This window comes from Anopheles marshallii, chromosome 3, assembly GCF_943734725.1.
Source record: "Anopheles marshallii chromosome 3, idAnoMarsDA_429_01, whole genome shotgun sequence".
NCBI classification, from domain to species: domain Eukaryota; kingdom Metazoa; phylum Arthropoda; class Insecta; order Diptera; family Culicidae; genus Anopheles; species Anopheles marshallii.
In genome coordinates, this window is record NC_071327.1 from 22337796 (window position 1) to 22356737 (window position 18942).

General features: G+C 47.4%; 1 protein-coding gene across 1 annotated transcript; it reads left to right on the plus strand.

Moving 5' to 3' along the window:
• The first annotated feature begins 208 nt into the window (after positions 1–208).
• On the plus strand, positions 209–18340 carry LOC128713783 (dachshund homolog 2). The gene is made up of 12 exons (XM_053808650.1): positions 209–1023; positions 7005–7031; positions 8669–8838; positions 10794–11007; positions 11068–11136; positions 11513–11589; positions 11660–11893; positions 12003–12257; positions 13815–13898; positions 14351–14497; positions 14681–15118; positions 18210–18340. The coding sequence occupies exons 1-12, from the start codon at positions 209–211 to the stop codon at positions 18338–18340; spliced, it is 2661 nt and encodes an 886-aa protein (XP_053664625.1).
• Positions 18341–18942: the final 602 nt, after the last annotated feature.

Genomic DNA, 18942 nt, shown 5'->3' on the forward strand with positions numbered 1-18942 from the left:
TGACGTGAAAAATGATGCTGAAAGCTTCCGTGTATTATTGGGTGTATTTCTGACGATTTGCGTAACGAGCTTTAGCGGGTGTTTTTTTTTACTAATTCTGGTTTTGCGGTGAAGAATTCAAAAATTGGTGTTTGTGCGTGATTGTGTGTGTGTGTTTGTGTGTGTGTCCGTGCGATAGGTGTGTATGATCGTCGCGATCGATCGAGTGATGGATTCCGCAATGGATACTGCGTCCACGGCTAGCGATCACAGTATCGCTTCGTCAAACGATTCCCGGGGCCGACACATTTCGTCCCCGATACAGCACAACCACAATGGTAGCAGCAGCCATCAGCATCCGCTAGACAAAACGCGCACACCGACGCCCGTCAGCCCGGTGCACAACAGCCACAGTGGCGGCAGCAACAACGGGCCGCTGAGCAATCACCACAGTGGCCGCCAACTTTCGTCTAGTCCGCTGAGCGTCAGTGCCCAGGCCCAGATGATGGGCCATATGGCGCACCCGCTGAGCCCGCCGCACGTTTCGACGCCGTCCAGCATGGCGGGCATGGTCGGGATGCCACCGAGGATGGCCCAGAACCTGTCGCACCTGCCACCGCACGGGCTGGGCCTGCTGAACTCCTTCATGCACCATGCTAGTCCACTCGATCTGATGGCCGCGGCCCACCATCACGTGCCGCCGCGATCGTACAACAGTCCACCGCCGATATCCAGTTCTGATCCCACGGCCAACGAGTGCAAGCTGGTCGACTACCGGGGCCAGAAGGTAGCTGCCTTCATGATACAGGGTGAAACGATGCTATGTCTTCCGCAGGCGTTCGAGCTGTTTCTGAAACATCTCGTCGGCGGCCTGCACACCGTCTACACCAAGCTGAAGCGGCTGGACATTGTGCCGCTCGTGTGCAACGTCGAGCAGGTCCGAATACTGCGCGGGCTCGGCGCGATCCAGCCCGGCGTTAACCGCTGCAAGCTGCTGTCCTGCAAGGACTTTGACGTCCTGTACAGGGACTGCACCACGGCAAGGTGAGTGTTGCACGGCCGGCCTATCGCTTGGCAGTGCCACTATATTATGCACACGTACATGTATAGCCTACAACTGATAAACCGTATAGATAGCATGTCACCAGTAAACGTTTAGTGTTTGTATGATTTCGTTCGTTTTCGTGTAGCCAAGGCAAGTTAAGTGACAACAGTACAGCAGCTAGAGGTTTATGTGCGTCTAGCGAAGCAACAGATTTACGATTTACTGTTTAAAAAAAAAGTATACAAAATTCTCGTCTGCATGAGGTTGAAATGTCTTAAATGTCGTAGGTGTTTTCAAATTTTGGTGTTTATAGATTTTTTATTTTTGTGTGCATGTTAGACGTGAAACTTCAAGGATTTTTTTTTTGGGCGGGACATCTGGACATCTAATTTGAAGAGAAAGTCGCATGTACATGGGACAAGATCAAGTAGGATTGTTAATTGGGATCTTGGGATGGATTGGGGGATTTAGAGTGCTGGGGTTGTGTCTCAATATTTGGACATCGAAATTGGGGGTCGAATCTCATCTGAAAATATTTTGAATAGCAAGAACTTGGTTGGACGCATATTACATGTTACTACGTATGTAGTAATGCGATCAAATGATTATTAACCTCAAATGATTGTTCTTATAAATTATTCCAATGATTATTCCAAGAATAAGACTTAAAACATCTAATATATAAGAAATATTTCTTATTTTACTCTGATACTTCCTATTGCGATCGAAATACATTCCAGATATATTTCCAAAGGCTCTTCGAAAAATTCAATTGCGATCGAAGGATATTTTTATAACTAAAATATACTGACTGTTAAGCTATTCTAAACGTCAAAGAAAATTAAGCCACATTTTATTTGCAATTTTATTCTAAAGCCATACAAAATAAAGTTCAAGTGCTTGATATTAGCGCATGGACAACAAATTCTTTGTCTATTTAACGTAAGGTTCATTTTCCAATTCGCTATTCAAATATCTCAACAATTCGTTAAACAAACTCATAATTCATGGAAAAAAATGTGCTAAGAAGAACCCTTTTTAAGAGGGAACAAATGGGCTCAAAATGCAACTGTGTGTTTCCCAATGGCTACACTTTGAACAGCGAGCTTCAACTTTTTCAATTACAAGTCCTCGATGGCATCTGTCTAGTATAGCATTATAGAACGCAAGAACAAAAAAAAATGCCCCAGAATTGGTAACTATAACTCCACGGAAGGTGAAACTCATTGAAGCGCAAAATCTTCTATCTTTTAATCCCTTGTTTGTGCACCGTAGGAACCCATCGGAACCAGTTGCTTCCCACCGTCGTCGTACGCCACGACGGGTTGCGTGCGGCCCGAGAGAGAAAAAAAAAACAGGGGGAATAAGCAGTTGCTTGTTGCCCTACGTGGACACGGGTTTTTGGGAAACGGATTGAAAACCTCAAAATAGTTTTGCGGTCTTCCGGGAGGCTGGCAAGCAGTGGAGGGCTGGAGAACAGTCAAGGCAGGGTGTGTGTGTTTTGTTGTTGTTGTTGTTGTTTTGTGCTTCTTGTAATCATTTTGTAACTGCAGCAAACTTACACCTAAGCACACGTTTTTTTTTTCTCCGACGGGCTTTTCATATTTCGCGCCCCATTTCGGGCCGGTGGAATTGCAACGGTGAGGAATTTAAACTTTCTGTCCGCTGGAAGCTGGATGCCATTTTATCGGTGCATGCAGTATCGATTGAATCCGGTGCATAACCCCGTTGGTGCCTAGGTAATTGTGACGAAAATTGACGACAACGTAAGGATCACCATCAACGCCTCTAGGTCTGATCGGTGCGGTTGGTTGCGGGAAGAGGCAGCAGCGAACGATTGATCACACAATTGATCACATTCAGCGGGAGAAAATGAAAACGGAGTCGTGATCGAGATGGTGCTGGGGCGTTGGGTAGTCGCGCAACCGTGCATCGTGGCCGGGGAAATGTGTAAGAAGCGTGTTCCCTCTGGCGCTGGATGCAGCTCCCTTGTGGCTGGTTCGAGCGGGAGGGGAGTTTCGAAGCGTAGTAATTTTAAATCCTATCTTCCAGTGGTAACTGATATCGAAATGTAAAGGTAAACCGTATAGGCGTAGCGGTACGGCTAGGCAGGAAATGGAGTTTTATTGCTTCTGTGATGTGTGGTGGCAAATAAGCTAAGCGTCCGTGGACCTGCCCTCGCGAGAAGCTGTTTCGCTGGAAGCTGGACGCAACGGGGGTGTTCCGGGGGTGGTCGGCCGAGTGTGTTCACGTTCACGTACGACTCTTGCAAAGTTGCAAGATGCGCCAGCTAGCCGCGTATGGTAGAGAGTTTCTCATCTCTCCTAGCATACATTGTGTAATTATCCTTAACCTGCGTTAAGAAACAGAAGATATGATTGATGGATTTTCGTTTGAATCGACACTGTAATGAACGGCACAACCATTCCTAAATTACGACTACTGTCAGTCGTAAATCCTGGCGGAAAGGAAGAAAAAAAAACACACACACACACACAGCACACACGAGTAAAACCTTGTGTTCTCCGGAGCAATAACAGTGCTGATTGAAATCTTCGCTTCAAATTTAGGCATTAGTTCCAGTTAATTTAAAAGGTTCGGATTGTAATTAAACCGAGTCACTACCGTACACGGCGCTCGCGAAGGGCACCGAGCGCGGCCAAAGAAATGGTAATCAGTGATTTCGAGCATCCAAGATGCGTCGCGCACCCACCAAACCCCATCCAACATCTTCCCGCCAAACACCGTGGCCGGGGCCCGCCGCTACCTATCGCCATTCGCGATGCGGGCCTGTTCGAGGGGGGGGGGGGGGGAGGTTTGCATCGGAATGCCTTATTTTAATGATCCTAAGTTCGACGAATCGTAATGGATATTTGTGGCGTCGATGGATAGTTAATTGCCGCCTTGTCGTTAGGTGCCGGTTGCGCCGTCTTTTTGTGCGTAAAGTGTGATACATTGTGTGTGTTCGGTACAGAGATTTGAATAACCGTGACCGGTTCGGTTTGAAGCAGGTGGACAGGACGTGAACGGGGGGTGCACGGTTCCCAAAACGATCAAATGTTGTTTCATTGAGGGAGGGGGAGAAACAAAAACAAAAAAAAAACGAGCGGCACATTAAACAGGGTGTGAAAATAAATCAGCGGAGAAATAAAACAAAACAAAACAATATTTTGTTTACAGCCGCAAGGTGGAAAGGGTCTTAAACATAGCCCCATTAGCCAAACACAAACTCTCATACAGCACTAGCGCTTACAAGTGCACAATATGTATTGATCTTTCTATGCAAAACAAAAATGTTAAAAATTATAATAAAAATATAAAAATGCGATGGGATGGGTGGTAATCAGCGTAAAGCAGGTGCTTAAAGTTAATCAAGTGCCCTGCACACGGTTTGTCGAACAGATTACTTAACACACACACACACAGGGCGAGAGGGAAACAGGAGAGCTCGTATGGCCGTGAACCTTATCGCAGACGGAGTCTTATTAGAATTCGCTGCCAAGTGGTAAGGAGGCAACACAGCCAAACATGATAAGGTGAGCTATTTCACATCCGCTCCGGTTTGCTGGTTTCTGCTCGACTCAATCTGTCCATCGGCCCTATGCAGATGTTGGCATGCTAGACATGATTGGTGAGTTTCCTTTATTATATTATCTCAATTAATCTTGGACGTAATTCAACAAGCGTATTTAAGTCTGGAAAGGTTATGAAAATGGGTTCTCTCTTAACAAGGGTTTGGCACGAAGTTGCAACCCGGTACACAGCAATGGCATGGGCCCCCGCCGTGTACCAGCAAGAGAAATTTAACGCTAATTGTTCTGTTGTGTGCAAAATGTGAATTTGCTAGGCTGGGCCGCGTACGTCCGTACGTGTATATATATATATATGTATATATATAAATTTAATGCCTTCTCTTCATGCTAACACCTTCCGCCTTTCGTTGCACGTTGCGCTTGACGTGTTTCATTTCAATTCGTTGCATATAATTGGTCAAATAATATATTCCTCAAAATCCGAGACTTTCGAGACCGTCGGACGATCGTTTGGTACGTGCAAGACCATATTACGCAGGACGGAGCCATGTCAGCGCGTGTACCCAACCACCGTGTACGTGTACGTGTGGTAGACACTTTTATTTATGATGCACCAGAAATACTCTCATTGGCCTAGCCGCGGAAGGTAAATGCGTGTCCAAAGGGAGGGGGGGAAGCAAAAAATTACAACAAAACGAAACAGGGGAAATTTGTTTCAATTGATATGGAGAAAATTACTTGTAATAAGTCAAGATGTTGGCATACATAAACATGTGATGTGATGTAGTGTTGCATGGAGCTCGGCCCAACAACACTGCCTGCGCTATTGGGCATGTAAGGCAGGACATCGGTTCGACAACTTCGCCACAGTGAGTTATATCAGCTTGAAGAACAGTGCGAAATATACGATGGATTGTGTCACAGAGTAAATCGAAAACAAAAAAAAAACGGGATGACTTTGTTGACAAGGGGGGTGACAAAGCAAGTGGGCGCCCCAAAAACAATAAACAATAGCAGTACAACAACACATTACTGATACGTGATGTTTGTCTATAGCTCGTGGAAATTGTACACACACACACAATCGGAAATCGTGCGATGTTTGAAGAAGTGTCATCCCTTCGACCACGAAAGGACGGTAGATGCAGTTTCCAAGGCGCTTTCCCCTTGGGCGCGCGAGCATTAGAAGCTAATTCTATTACGCTACGGAAGGGTGACGATGATACTGTGCCGGCCAACGAACCGAAATCTGCTGCCATTTAAGCGCTGGGCAGGAAGGAAAGCATTTGGCACGGGTTCGTACCATGCCCGGCGAGGGTGGAAAAAATCTCGACCCGCGTGCCGGTAGAAATCTCGGCGAGCGGACCTGTACAAGCGGAATCGTTTAACATTACGGTGCTAGTCATCATTGTTGTGGTCGTTCGGCTTCCCGCGTTTGTTTCGAGCTGCTTTTCCGGCGTGTGTTTTATTGCGAATTGATGCTGAACAACAGTTTGTCCATAACCTGTTTTGTCGCTTTTTGGCTGGTCCCTTTTTTGGGGGGGGGGGGGTTTTTGGCGGTGGAGTGACGACCGGCAAGCGGAAGGTGTCAGCGATGGGAGCAAAAAAAAACGGGGATGAAAAGGAAAGCGTCACAACATTTTTTGGGGAGAGTTATCCCACCAAAAAAAAAAAATAAATAAATAAACGAGCCAAAGCAGAATGCAGCAGTCAGGGACACGGCACCGGAGCAAAACGGACCCGACTGCCAGGGCGGATGAATCCGTTTGTGTGTAATCGGATCTCGGCAGATAAGAAGAAATGGCGGGGAAGGCTTTCTGCGATTTTTGGCGCAAAACCGCAACTGTGGCCGCAAAACCCTACGGAGCTGCACGGAGTTGCCACGAGGTTTTGCGGTTTTCGCACCTTTGCACCGATTCCAATTCTCGGTTCGCTGCGGTGGTTTGATTGCGAATGGCACGGACAATGGAGTGTGTGGGCACGGTTTGGAAGCTAAAACAGTTCCCGTCCGTTAGTGCTACCATTTCGGGTGCATTTATGATCCTAATGTTTGACCACCACCACCAGTTCAACGGACTGTGCGTGTACCAGCTCGTATGCGCGTGTTGTGTTACTGTGGCGTTTGTCGGCTCGATCGCCCACAGCCGATCGTTTGCGTGCTGCCCGTGCACATGTTTTGAATAGTTTGTGCTGATTCCTATATACTAAGTGATATATGTGATTGTTTTTCCCTCCCCTCGTTTTTGTTTGTCGTGTATCGGTGTGATGTTTAGGAATGTTTTTTTTTACTTTCGTGTGTGTGTGTGTTTTGTTTATGTTTTTTTTTCTCAAAAAAAAATCTTTTTAACAACATCCTCCCGCCCCCACCCCACCTCCGTATCTAGTTTGTTTGTGTTTTTCAACTGCACTCAATGAATGGATGATTTCTCTCTTTTTTTTAATTTCAGATGCTTGTCCATAAAGCCACCTGAGAGGTATGCCTTCCAAAAAATGTGCCCATTTCATTATCTATAGATGTAGAAGAGTTACAAATAAGCTTAGACCCGGGACACCAGACCGTTTCGTATAGCCCAGCGTACGACAACCCAATAGACACTCGCGTTGAACGTGGAAGTAGCGACGGGGGGAGGTTTTTTTTATTTTTCGTTTTGCCCGACAGGTGCACCCGGGGTTTTGTGCTTTTGTTTCGGTTGGCCGTTTACGTTACTTTATGCGGTAACACGATGCACTTCACCCGGAGCGCGGGTTCGACAGGCGTACCAATTCACCTCATTGCGCTGATTGCATTAATGTCACTCGGTACGCCACGGGAACACACAGGAACAAGGCGCACGAGGCGATCTTTAGCATGTACGCGTGGTAAAACTGCTGCGTACGGGCGTCTCTCCCCCCCCCAAAAAACGGGTTGGAAAGCTAGTCTCAAACGAATCATCCATTCCACGGTGAGGAGTTTGACCTCGTCGGGAGATATCCATATCCCATCGCTGCTATCTTTTTCACCTCCTCCTCCCCACTTTATCTCGAGCGAAATCATTGAGAACGTACGACGGAAGCTGTCATTATTTGAATTTGCAGCAAAGTGTTTAATTCCTACACACACACACACACACACTAGCTCCCATCTTGGAGCCTTGGTTGCCGATGAAAAACCGTACGGAAGATGTCCGGGATGTCCGGGAGACTTCGGCTTTGGTACGGAAGTCGAAGGATTGGTGGCAGCCGGCAACGCGCACGGGGGGTAGGATCTAATGGAGAATTTATGGTTGAAAATTAATTTGTAGAAAATATAATTATTATTTTACTTTACCTCTATATAAATCACGGCCCGCGTGTGAGTGGTGCTGCGGTAACACGGGGGTAACTTTGCAATACGATAAGTTACAAATGGGTTTTGGTCTTGCGTACCGTGCGTCTTTGCCACGGATGAGGCTTTTCACCCGGGCTGCAAGACAGGGGAACGGATCCGGCACCGGGGCACAATAATAAAAATAAAGATAATAAAATGCATAAATCAATTTTCAACCTACAATTACAAGTACTTGCTATTGCACCGTGTTCCCGCCATTCCTGCCGGCCCCGTACACAGCCGGGCGGCTTTCCATCTGGTTTTTCTACCCCCCTGCTTGCCAGGGTTTCGATATCATAAATCGTCAGTGGTGGGTATTTTAGCAAACGTTGCTAATGCACGTTTCACGAATGCTCACGCGGGATACGCAAACAGTGCGGGAGCGTCTTTTTCTTTTTTTAATTTAAACTTATCATCTTCGGAATTTTTGGGCAGCCGCGGCAACAGCCGTAATCTCCCGTGCATTAAATGGTTGGGAGCGTTCTAAAGCGTAAAAATTGTCGAAACAATTTCATAACAAGGGAAGAACAGATAGGTATACGCTATTGGTATTAGGGCGACCATTCCGTTTTCATTGTTTGTTACTTGAACTTTTGCCTTTTTTTTGCCCCCCTCCCCCCCATCGCTCCCGGGAGCAGTGGCTGTACATTCGCGAAAACTTTAGTCGAAATTTGTCTTTGCAAAACTAGGAGGCTAGCATTTGTTTTCTTGCATTACACAACATAATTTCCAAACGAGTCTAATGTTATACTAACCATCTCCCAGTCTTAACTCCAGTAACTCTCTGCTATCGCACAGTTCCAGGCCCGGCAGACCGCCGAAGCGAGGCCCTGTTGGACTTTCCATGCCCACGTCGCACATGCCGCATCATCCGCAGCTGAAGAAGCATAGGCTAGACAACGGCGAGTTTGTGTACGAGAATGGACACCTGAGTGGTAAGAATGATTCTTGAACATGTGTAGTACATTATGTATATAAGTGATATATATGTGGTTTTGTTGTAGAATATGCTATGAGAAAATTATACTTCACTTGAATTCGATCATTTTCTTTGAACTGTAAGGTCTAATACAGGGTGAAAATTCTTGATTACTTGATTGCATAATAAGTACAAGATCGTTTTGAAGTCGTTTTTAATTATTTCCGTTCTTGGCCTTGTTTTGTCCTTATTTTGGCCTTGTTTTGAGTCTCATCGAGAAAAGAGTATGTTCAACGTTACTTCTCTTTAGTTCCCTGTTTAGCAACTTCTTTGTGCTCAGACATTTTACAAAAAAAGGAAGAAAACATAAGAAATATTATATAAGTAGTTAAAACAAATATTTTTCAAGATAGCTTTTAATTTAACCTCTATTTTAATTTATTTAAATAACATTTTTTTTATGAAATCCGTATATAAAAAAGGATTTTTTTATCACAAATTAATTAAATATAAAGCTGTTACTTTACTCTAACAAGACGAACAGTTGAGTACTTATTGAAGCCAGTTAATCGGCAAGATAACAGCAAGCATTTAACGAAGAAATTGAAAATATAAATCAAATTATGTCGTCGTGAGAAATGCGTCGAAAGGATCAATTTAAGGCATAAACAATATTGGTTGCCCACGGAATTGGTTTCCCCGAATCGGTGTTTATGGATAATCTGTAACATTTTTTTTTTGGAAGAATGAGCAGAAGAAGTATTAAACATTTTTTTTTGTTAAAGTACATTCAGTTCAGGTTCGTTACTTATTTCTGATGCAAAATTATAACCTGCGAGAAATCCCAATAGACCTATCGCAACGGGCCGAAACGATGCCTTAAAATGCCGTACCTAAGATAGCATAGTGTAGACAACATAGTTGATATCTCGTACGAAGGTATTTTTTTGATAATAACCGTCCATTATTGTGAAGTTTCATCGGCCCTTTTATAATAAGCTGCATAACATTACCGGCCACGGAGCAATCTTGGCAGACGGCCAGCCAGCTACGTATGCACGTGACATATGCGCAGGGGGTGTTGCTAAACGCCTCGTCAAACCTGCAATACGCATATTTTATTCATGCTTGGCATACTTATAATTTGCATAATCAAAAAATTGTGTGTCTATGTATCGCATTTTTGTGCGCTGGCTCTTGGTGGTTTTTGGAGGTGTAAGAAAAGAACTAATGCGAACACAGCAAAACAAAAAAAATATGTGAACGAATCGCTAATAATTGTTCCGACGCTGTGTTGGCGCTGGCGAGCGTGCAACGTATCACCTATTATTTGAGCCGATGAAAAATATTTATGTTAATAGATTTACGGTTTCTGCAGCGGTCAGAGACGCAGACGCATTCCAGCCGGGACTCATACGGATCCTTAGACGCGGATCGATCGCGCATTGCAAATGCTGCTGGCTGCCTAAACATTTAGAGAGCTTCAGAGAAAAGAGAGAGCGAGAAAGAGAGAGAGCGAGAGTGGCTTTGGTGGCTTAGAGCCGCACCACAAAGAGCGATAACAGGGCAACAAAACGCGATTGCAGATGCAGCAGCAAAGGGAATACATAATAATAAATAACAGCTGGAAACGTTTAAAATGATTATACATGAAAAGCTCCATCATCAGGCCAGCCTGCAGCGTGCGGGCAGGCATGCTTACGGGCGGTGGAAGGGCTGCGTGGCATCCTGAAGCAGCGCACAAGATAGCGAATGATGGACAACCGAGGGTATCAATAAGTGAAAGAATTTGCCGTGCGGCGAATACAATTTTTGGGTTGCAGTTTTGCGACCGAAATGCCAGGGAGCGTTAGCAGGGGTTTTTGTTTTTATTAAGTTTTCAACACGTGATTGAGGTGCAGTACCGTACGACAAACCATTTGGGCAAATTGACAATTGACACCACCCAACCATAACTTCCCGCCCCGCTAGATCTGCCCCGGCTGGATAAATCACCGCTGCTCGCGAACGGTTACAATGCACCACCGACGCACCTGAACCACATACCGTTCATGCAGATGAACCCGCACCCGTCGGCCGGTGGCCACCCGCTGATGAGCCCCGGCGTTAACCCGCACGGCATCCAGCGGCCGGACGGTTCCATCATCAAAGGGCAAAACATCCCCGGCATGGAGGCGATTGCAAGGTGTGTTGTGTCGTGTATATCCTCGAAAGCCCATGAACCCAGTCAGTTGCTCATTCGCAGGTCGCACCACACGGGCATTTGGGAAAATTGCAGAGCTGCCTACGAGGATATAGTGAAGCATCTGGAAAGGTGAGTACAAACTGTGCGCACTGCAAACTGCAAGGGGAAGGGGTAGAAGGGGGAGTGGGGGGGGGGGGGGGGGGGTTATGCGCCATAAGTTGGGGACGGTAATTGTGATCGGGGATCACTTCGCGTTGCTTGAATCGGGGTTGAAAATAAACAATGTTAATGTGTTCTCATGCCCAGTTGTCTTCGTTTACCCAAATCGATCGGGGTTCGAAGGCATCAGCAAGAAGGGAGAGGGGGGGGGGAGTGTGGAGCGAATGGGGGGGGGGGGGTGCCTTTAATGCATGTTTCTACATATGTGGTTGTCTTTCTTTCTTTTCCATTGGTCGATTCCGTACACCGTCTTTGTGTGCTGATCCGTGCGGACGTGCGCTGGTAGACTGCGGGAGGAACGGGGCGATGACAGGACGCCTAACGTGGACCACAAACCGCGCGATCTGAGCTCGCAGGGCAGCGGTAAGATCGCCACGTGTGACGAATTCCTGCAAAACACTCAATGTCATTCCATTCGCGTTGATGCGCACAGGTCCACCGCTGACGGATTCGCCGAACGGCCAGAGCCCGGCACTGAACCTGTCCAAGTCGGGCGTGGGGGATCATGGTGGCGGTGGCGGTGGTGCCGGGGTCGGTGGCGGTGCCAGCAGACCCCAAAGTGAACGAAGCAACCCGATCTCACCGGAACCGTCCGTGCACGAGGAGGACGAAAATATGAGCGAGGCGAACATATCCGATACGGAAGAACCGAACGATAAGGACGAAGGTAGGACTCCGCATTCGAATCGCCTTCTGGTGTTGTGTGTGTGTGTGTGTTTTTTGTTCGCCTGCAAACAAATTTTAACGCAAATGCAAATGTCTGCAAAACCTTCCAGACATCAGCGACTGCGAGCGGGATATGCATTCGCCGGTGCCGGCCGTCATGCCGATACCGGCGGAGATCGAGGCACACCGGCAGCAGGCGCTGAATTATTCCAGCTTGGCGGCTAGCGTCGCTGTTGGCGCTGTACCAACCGGACAGGACCCGAACATATCATCCACCGAGACGCTACTGCGGAACATCCAGGGGCTGCTGAAGGTGGCCGCCGATAATGCCAGACAGCAGGAGCGTCAGACGTCCTACGAAAAAGGTAATTTTGTCAAAATCGCATTACATACACACCGAGTCCGGTGGATCGTCCCGAAAAACAAAAAAAAAAAAAAACCATCGGGCCCCTGCCAAAGAACGCAATGCGACAAGTGATCGATCCATCTCGCCATCCATCCGATCGGTGTTTTCCGCCCGAAAACAAGATGCCTGGGCGGAGGAGATGGACCCTGGAAGATTGGAGATAAATCTGAACAGGGCTTAGCGCGGTCCGCTGCGGCCAAATGGATTCACATTCTCCGGGGTGAAGAATTCGGCATGGAGTCTGATCGGGACTCCCGGGGCCGGGGCCGGGTGGTAGAGTCTTCATATTCAAAATAATGCTACGCAACAGACCCGGAGTCGCTGGCGCTCCTTGCGCTGGTCCCAACCGCGCCTGGCCAGTGTTTCAACCAATCGATCAACAATTCATGCGCCGTTCCCGTAATATGAATGTATATAAACGATTTCACTTTATAGGTCCATAATTAAAGATAATTGTTATCGATTTTGCGCCTTTTGCTGGTTTTTTTTTGTTCCTCCTCCGTGGAGGCTCGTTTCATTTGGGTGAGGAGGTCCTAAGGAAGGTTTGGTGTCTTGTTTTTGCCTCTCTCTCCCTCTCTCTCTCTCACTGTCTCTGCACCGTGATCGAGGAGCGGTGCTCGCGGGGACCAAGACCAAATTCTACTCACTCAACAGCAACGAGCAAAAAAGCGGGAGATCGACTGGCTCACATGTTTGATTTCAATTCCACTTTCTGTGTTTATTATATCCGTTGTTTCACCGTCGCTGGGATAGATGATGAATTCCTTTTTAGGTTTTTTGTTTTGTTTTTGGTTTTGCGACCCAGCGCTATCGGTGTGAGCATAAGTGGCCGTTTTTGGGAAATACATCAATTTATTATTTTTATTCCATTCCCCCCCAAAACCACCCCGGGGACGGTTGGAATCTTGGCAAATCGTTTGCAAATGCATTGCGCTCACCTCACATCCCAGGGAGCGGACCCCAATCTGATTCACTAATAATGATCTTTGTCAGTTGTTTTATCGTAAAAAGCAATGTTTATGCGAATTAACCTATCATTTTCCATGCAGCCAGCGTACGGTTTTTCGATTATGCTTTGCGGTTAATTTTCGGGCGCAGAAAAACAAAAAAATGGGAGTTGGTGAAGGAGTTTGCAAAGGAGAATGGTTTTCTTTTTGGGGTCGGTGGGGGGAAGGGACTTCTTTGCTGTTCGCTGATCGATATGATTCCGATTAGTAAGAATTTGATTTAGAAACATTATTACACCCCGATGCATGGCGAAGGATGGACCAATCGATCAGATCGATCAGACCAGTGGCCTTCAGTTCTGTTGAGAGGGGACCTTGAGGGGACCCCGTTTGTGGGTCCCAAAGGCCTCGAGCTCGAAAAACAAAACCTCAAAACCGAGGAGACAGTTATGATGAGTTTTAATTATATTTTCTTCATTTTTATATACATTTTTCTCTCTCTCTTTCTTTCTCTCCCTCTCTCTTTCTCTCCCTTTCACTTATCGATGCGATGTGGTTGGTGCTGGCAGCCGAGCTGAAGATGGACGTAATCAGAGAGCGCGAGGTGAAGGATTCGTTCGAGCGTCAGTTGGCCGATGAAAAGCGATTACGAGGTAGGACATTATGCCCGGGAATGGGGCCGGGAACTCGCCGGGAATGCACAAATGCGGTGCGAGTGTCTTCGGCGTCTCCGGGTGTGTTTTTTTATGATGCCCGTTTGCATTGCCGATGCATCGCGGTCGCGGCGGTCAGATTATATCGTTTGAAAGTTTTGCGAGTGACTTTAATTGTTTCGCCGAAAATTGGGAACTATTGGGTTCGGGTACCGTGTGTTTTTTCCTTTTGCGAGACTTTTGTTTTACCCACCAAATCATCGTCGTTATCGCTTTTAGCTTTTTTTCTTCTTCTTTACGTTATGAAATGATTGATGAAATTCGTCAACGATTTAGCATCATAAATCACACAATTTTCAGTCTCCGGCTGCAGGGAAGATTTATTCAAATTGGCTGCAGCGTTCTTGCGCGTATTTTAACCCGCCCGTTCTCCGTGCGCTTCCTCCTTCCAGCACTGTACCAAAAGCGATTTAAAAAGGAGCGTCGATTGCGCATCCAGATACAGGAGCGGCTGGACGGTGAGCGGAAGCGGCGCGTACAGCTGGAGGACATCATCAAGGCATCCGGCGCACCAGCCGAGGCGCTCCGTATCATTGCCGGTAAGCGTAAAACGTGAAGGGATTATGCTTGAGCACACACTTCCAGTTTTGCCATTGACACCCTTCCCGGTTTCCTTTCTATTTTTTTTGTCTTGTTTTTGGGGTGACAATGATATCTTGTTGTGGTGATATGCGCTATTCGATGCTCTTCTCCCGGCTGATGGTTTGTTTTGTGATGCGCAGAAAATATCAGCAGCGATCAACAGCAGCGTGAGAAGGAAACGCGCGACACGGAACGTGAGAAGGACCGGGACAAGGAGCGGGAACGTGATCGGGACCGGCGGGAACAACGTGATAAAGGACAGGAACGTGAGCGAGAGCATCATCTTCAGCAGGCGGCGGCGGCTACACTGGCCGCCCCGGACCGGACCCGGACCGACCGGTCCGCTATCGAGGAATCGTTGCGTGCCGATAGGCATCGGGTCGAGGCGGAACGCGAACGCCGCGCGTCCTCGTCCGAACGCTACTCGAAGGAGGAAAGTCCCGCACCGAACCATTCGTCATCGTCACGCCCGAGCCAGGAGGTGTCCCCATCCCAGCCGCCGATCAGCGAAGGTAAATCGTGGAACTACTCCGGCCTCGACATCATGGCGACCGGGGCCTTCTGGCAGAATTATTCCGGTGAGTAATTGTGGGGTGGCGAGGGGGTGAGCGGGGGTTCTGGTAAAGCGTGTTGAATTATTGAGGTCCCCCCCATACATCCCACCCGCATCGGAACACCGAAAAACCGACGGGCGACATTCGATATGCAAATGGTTCATGCATTCATAAAATTTCGCTCAAATTGCATTATCAGCGCTATTGAAAGCCGCTGAACCGTGCAATTGATGTTTGGGCACCCGGGGCCGACCAGGCACCGCGCTTTACACGGGCACTAAAGAGCAAATAGGCAAAAGTGGCCCTTAAGATGCTTGACAGCATGGTGGCAGCAACGGCAAACAAGAAGAACAACAAAAAAAAAGCAACGGAGGGAAGCCGACCGAGCGAGCATAAAAGACGCAACGGCTGCTTCGATACAAATGATGACAATAATGATGTCAATCGTAACGCCCGTAACGAAGTTAGATCCATTTTCATAATCATTTTGCAATTTTACATCAATCTATTTATTTTATTTCGCTCTGCACCGTTTCCCCTTCGGCCGGGCGGGATGAGGTACCCGGCCCGACCGAAACGCGCACTAATCGGTTTTTTTTTTGTTGCTGTCTTGGGCGGGCGGCCGGGTGCAAGACGGGTCTGCTTTCCACTTTCACCGGGTTTTACGCTCACTTATACCGGGTTCCGGTAAAGTTGAGCGGCAAACGTAGCGTTTGCCTGCAAGGCTTGCCCGGGCGCGGCAGGAAGGTTAACCATACCCGCCGTGACACATACACACCCCCCCCCCGCGGGGTGGAAGCGGAAACGTTTTCATGTCGATGAAAAATTTAAATATATATTAAAAGTAAAACAAAGCAAATTGGTACCCGGGGTTTTTGGTGGGTTCTGGCTTCTTAACGGGGTGGTGGAGGGGGGTGGGGAGGTCTGTTTTGTTGCCGTTAAAGTTACATGCAACCATAAATGTTTCTTTCGATTCCTTTTGTTTCTTTTCCTTGCCGATATCCTCCACCAGCTCGGGGAATGCGTCTTTTGTGACTTTTCGTTTTCTAGTTCCAGTTTTTTGAGGCTGTTTTTGCTAAAAACGCACAAGTACTTCAGTGTGCGCTTTCTTTCTTCCTTTTCATGTATTTGCGCGTACGCATCTCGTGTACGCGCGCGTATATTCTCCCCAGGTTTCATTACCGTTACCGCTCGCTCGCTGGCTGTATTTGTATTAAATGTTTTTTCATAAACATAATCCAATTTATTCACATTTTTTTTCCTTTCTTCTTCTGCGTCTTCTTCATCTTGCTTTGTGAGTGAGTGAGTGTGAGAGCGAAAAAAAAAAACAGTGAGAAAAAAACAACCCGCGTTATGTTATTATATTCAGATAATGGTTATGGTTGACGATGACGGGCTCGAACCGGGACGGGACATTAGGAAGGGGGGGAGGTTGAAAACCCCAGGTACGGAGGGGGAAGGTTTTTTTGTCGGGCAAAGCAGCACCGGCGGAAGAGGAAAATGGTTCGCTTTCGGCATGAAAATAATTTTTGCTGCCTTGCACACACAGAAACGCCAAAAATCGGGAAGGGGACACCGTTCCTGTCCCCGCACCAGGAGAAGTGAAAAGCTGCCTGAGTACGCCAACGCAAATTCATGCATTTCTAAGTACGGGAGGCGGGTTTTTCCCTTTTTGCCTAATGCCATGGTGTATCCTTTTATTTTCCGTGGATAAGTTACAACGAAACGCAAAAAAATCCGGCCCAAAATCACATGCGGCGCCTGCCGCAAGGCTTAGAGCAGGCGGGCATTAAAAAAGGGGGAAACAAAAAATCGTGAAACAACCGTGAAGGAAAATATCCCGAGCCGAAAGATATGGCACCGATGCCCATCCAGAAGTGAACAAAGGTGAAAGAAAAGCAAACGTCTTTTGCTACTCGCTGGGACGCAATTTTTATGCCAAACAAACGGTTTGGGCTCGAGCTGGTTTCCCGGTGGGGAGGAGGAAGCGTGTGTGTGTGTGTTGACGGGGGTGCCGAAGTAGCTCAACGAGTCAACGAGGCAACTACATGGGCAAGTGAGACATCATAAACAGAGCACAAAAAAAAATGGAACCGTTGATTCAATTTCACGCTACGCTACGGAGATGATCCATTTACTTCGGGTTGCGATTCCGCGAGTCAGCAAAATGGTTTGGGAGAAAGAGAGTGACAGGGAGAGACACGCACACTTTAGCCCTGTTGATTGTACAGGTGTCCCCGGGAAGTCGTCATCGGCCAAACCTCCCTGTGGGTGTGCGGGGTGGAAAATCTACTCCGTAGTGCAATTGGACGGAAGTTTTTTCCTTTTATTATCCACAATATCACTCGGTTGCCTCGAGTGACGAAAGTGACGCTATTCGAGGGCTTTTCCTTTTTGCGTTTTTAATTTCTTAATACTTGCCACGGGTATGGTGTGGCCCCTTTTTGTTTTTTATTTGGGGGTTATCGCTTACGTTGCCCACACCCAAGCCGAAGCTAAAGTTGCGCTAGGGGAGCTATCACCTGGCAAAACAGCCCAAAAAAAAAAACGGCGGCGAGTAGCTTTGGTACCGGATTTACAACAGGATTTCATTCGGCACACGGTCGTAATGGGCGTTGGTGGTGTGGTTTGGGCATCCCCTCACCCTCCCGGGCTCGGGGTGACATTCCGTGCGTCACCTTGCCGCGTCCGAGCAACTTGCCGGCAAATCTGGTTTAATTCTCCAGGCGATAATCGTAGCAGAAGCGCTTTAGGAAATGAAGCGAAGAATACATTCCACTTTTCCTCGTGGTAGTTTGCTGCACTGGGGAACCTTCCGGGCATTGGCATTGGAATTGGTACTGCGGTTAACGGAATGAAACATCAGAAAACAAGGGCCCCGTGAGATGTGGATTCAAGACCAACAAAACAAAAAAACCTAATTTTACCAAAGAATATCTTGTGCGTTTCGGGCGGGGGCGATGTGTTTGCATATTCGTTACCCGAAATGATGCTAGCATGACTTTTATATTTTTCCATCATGAGGCTGTGTGATTCGGATGTGTGTGAAATAAATGTATGTGCGTGTAGTTGATATGATTTTTTCCCCATTCGTTCGTTTCCCTTTCGCTTTCAGAATCCCTCGCCCAAGAGCTGGAACTCGAGCGGAAGGCGCGCCAGCAGGCAACGGAGGGCGAGGTGAAAGGGCCGCTGCAGGATCGTTCGAATTATTACAAAAACTCCGTACTATATACCAGTGCCACATAGTTCAAATTAACGCTAACCATTATCGCAACCCACATTTTCAACACCACTATCGTACTGGTACACATCCCGCGTAACACATGTGCAATTATATTTAAAGCAAAAGAAAAGAAAACGAAACAAACAAAAAAAAAAACATCAGCAAAGATCTTCAAGCATCTCACCGTCACCATCAGTTCCCCGTGATACGTTAATTCATTACCGGACACCGCTTAAAGGGCCCGGCATCGTATATGTTCGGCAACGTGTACGCAGCATACGCGCAGGTGCATGCCACGGAGCATCACCGATAGCGCGCTAGAAAAGGGCACAGAGAAGCGGGGAGAGCATCGGCAGCAAACAGCGTGATAGACGGTGTATCAGCAGAGAAATTAACGAAACATTCGTTCGCCCCCAACTGCAGAACTTTGATAAGCTTTCGCGCAAGACACGACCGCCCTGGAACGGGCGTTCTCGATCAGCAGGCCAGAGCTTAGGATGTGCGGTAGCATACGACTCGCTATGACTGCTTCAGGGGAGACATTCGAATAAGTCATAGTGTGCCACATGCCGAACGAATGCCACTTCATGCGATCTCAACTCCCCGTGCGTGTTGCACTCGCCAC

Bases quoted from the DNA above. Each gene is read 5' to 3' on its own strand.
- LOC128713783 (XM_053808650.1), top strand. From the start codon at position 209: ATGGATTCCGCAATGGATACTGCGTCCACGGCTAGCGATCACAGTATC. The intron at 7,032-8,668 runs GTATGCCTTCCA...ACCATCTCCCAG, and splicing joins TCCATAAAGCCACCTGAGAG to TCTTAACTCCAGTAACTCTC. The intron at 11,590-11,659 runs GTAAGATCGCCA...TGATGCGCACAG, and splicing joins TCTGAGCTCGCAGGGCAGCG to GTCCACCGCTGACGGATTCG.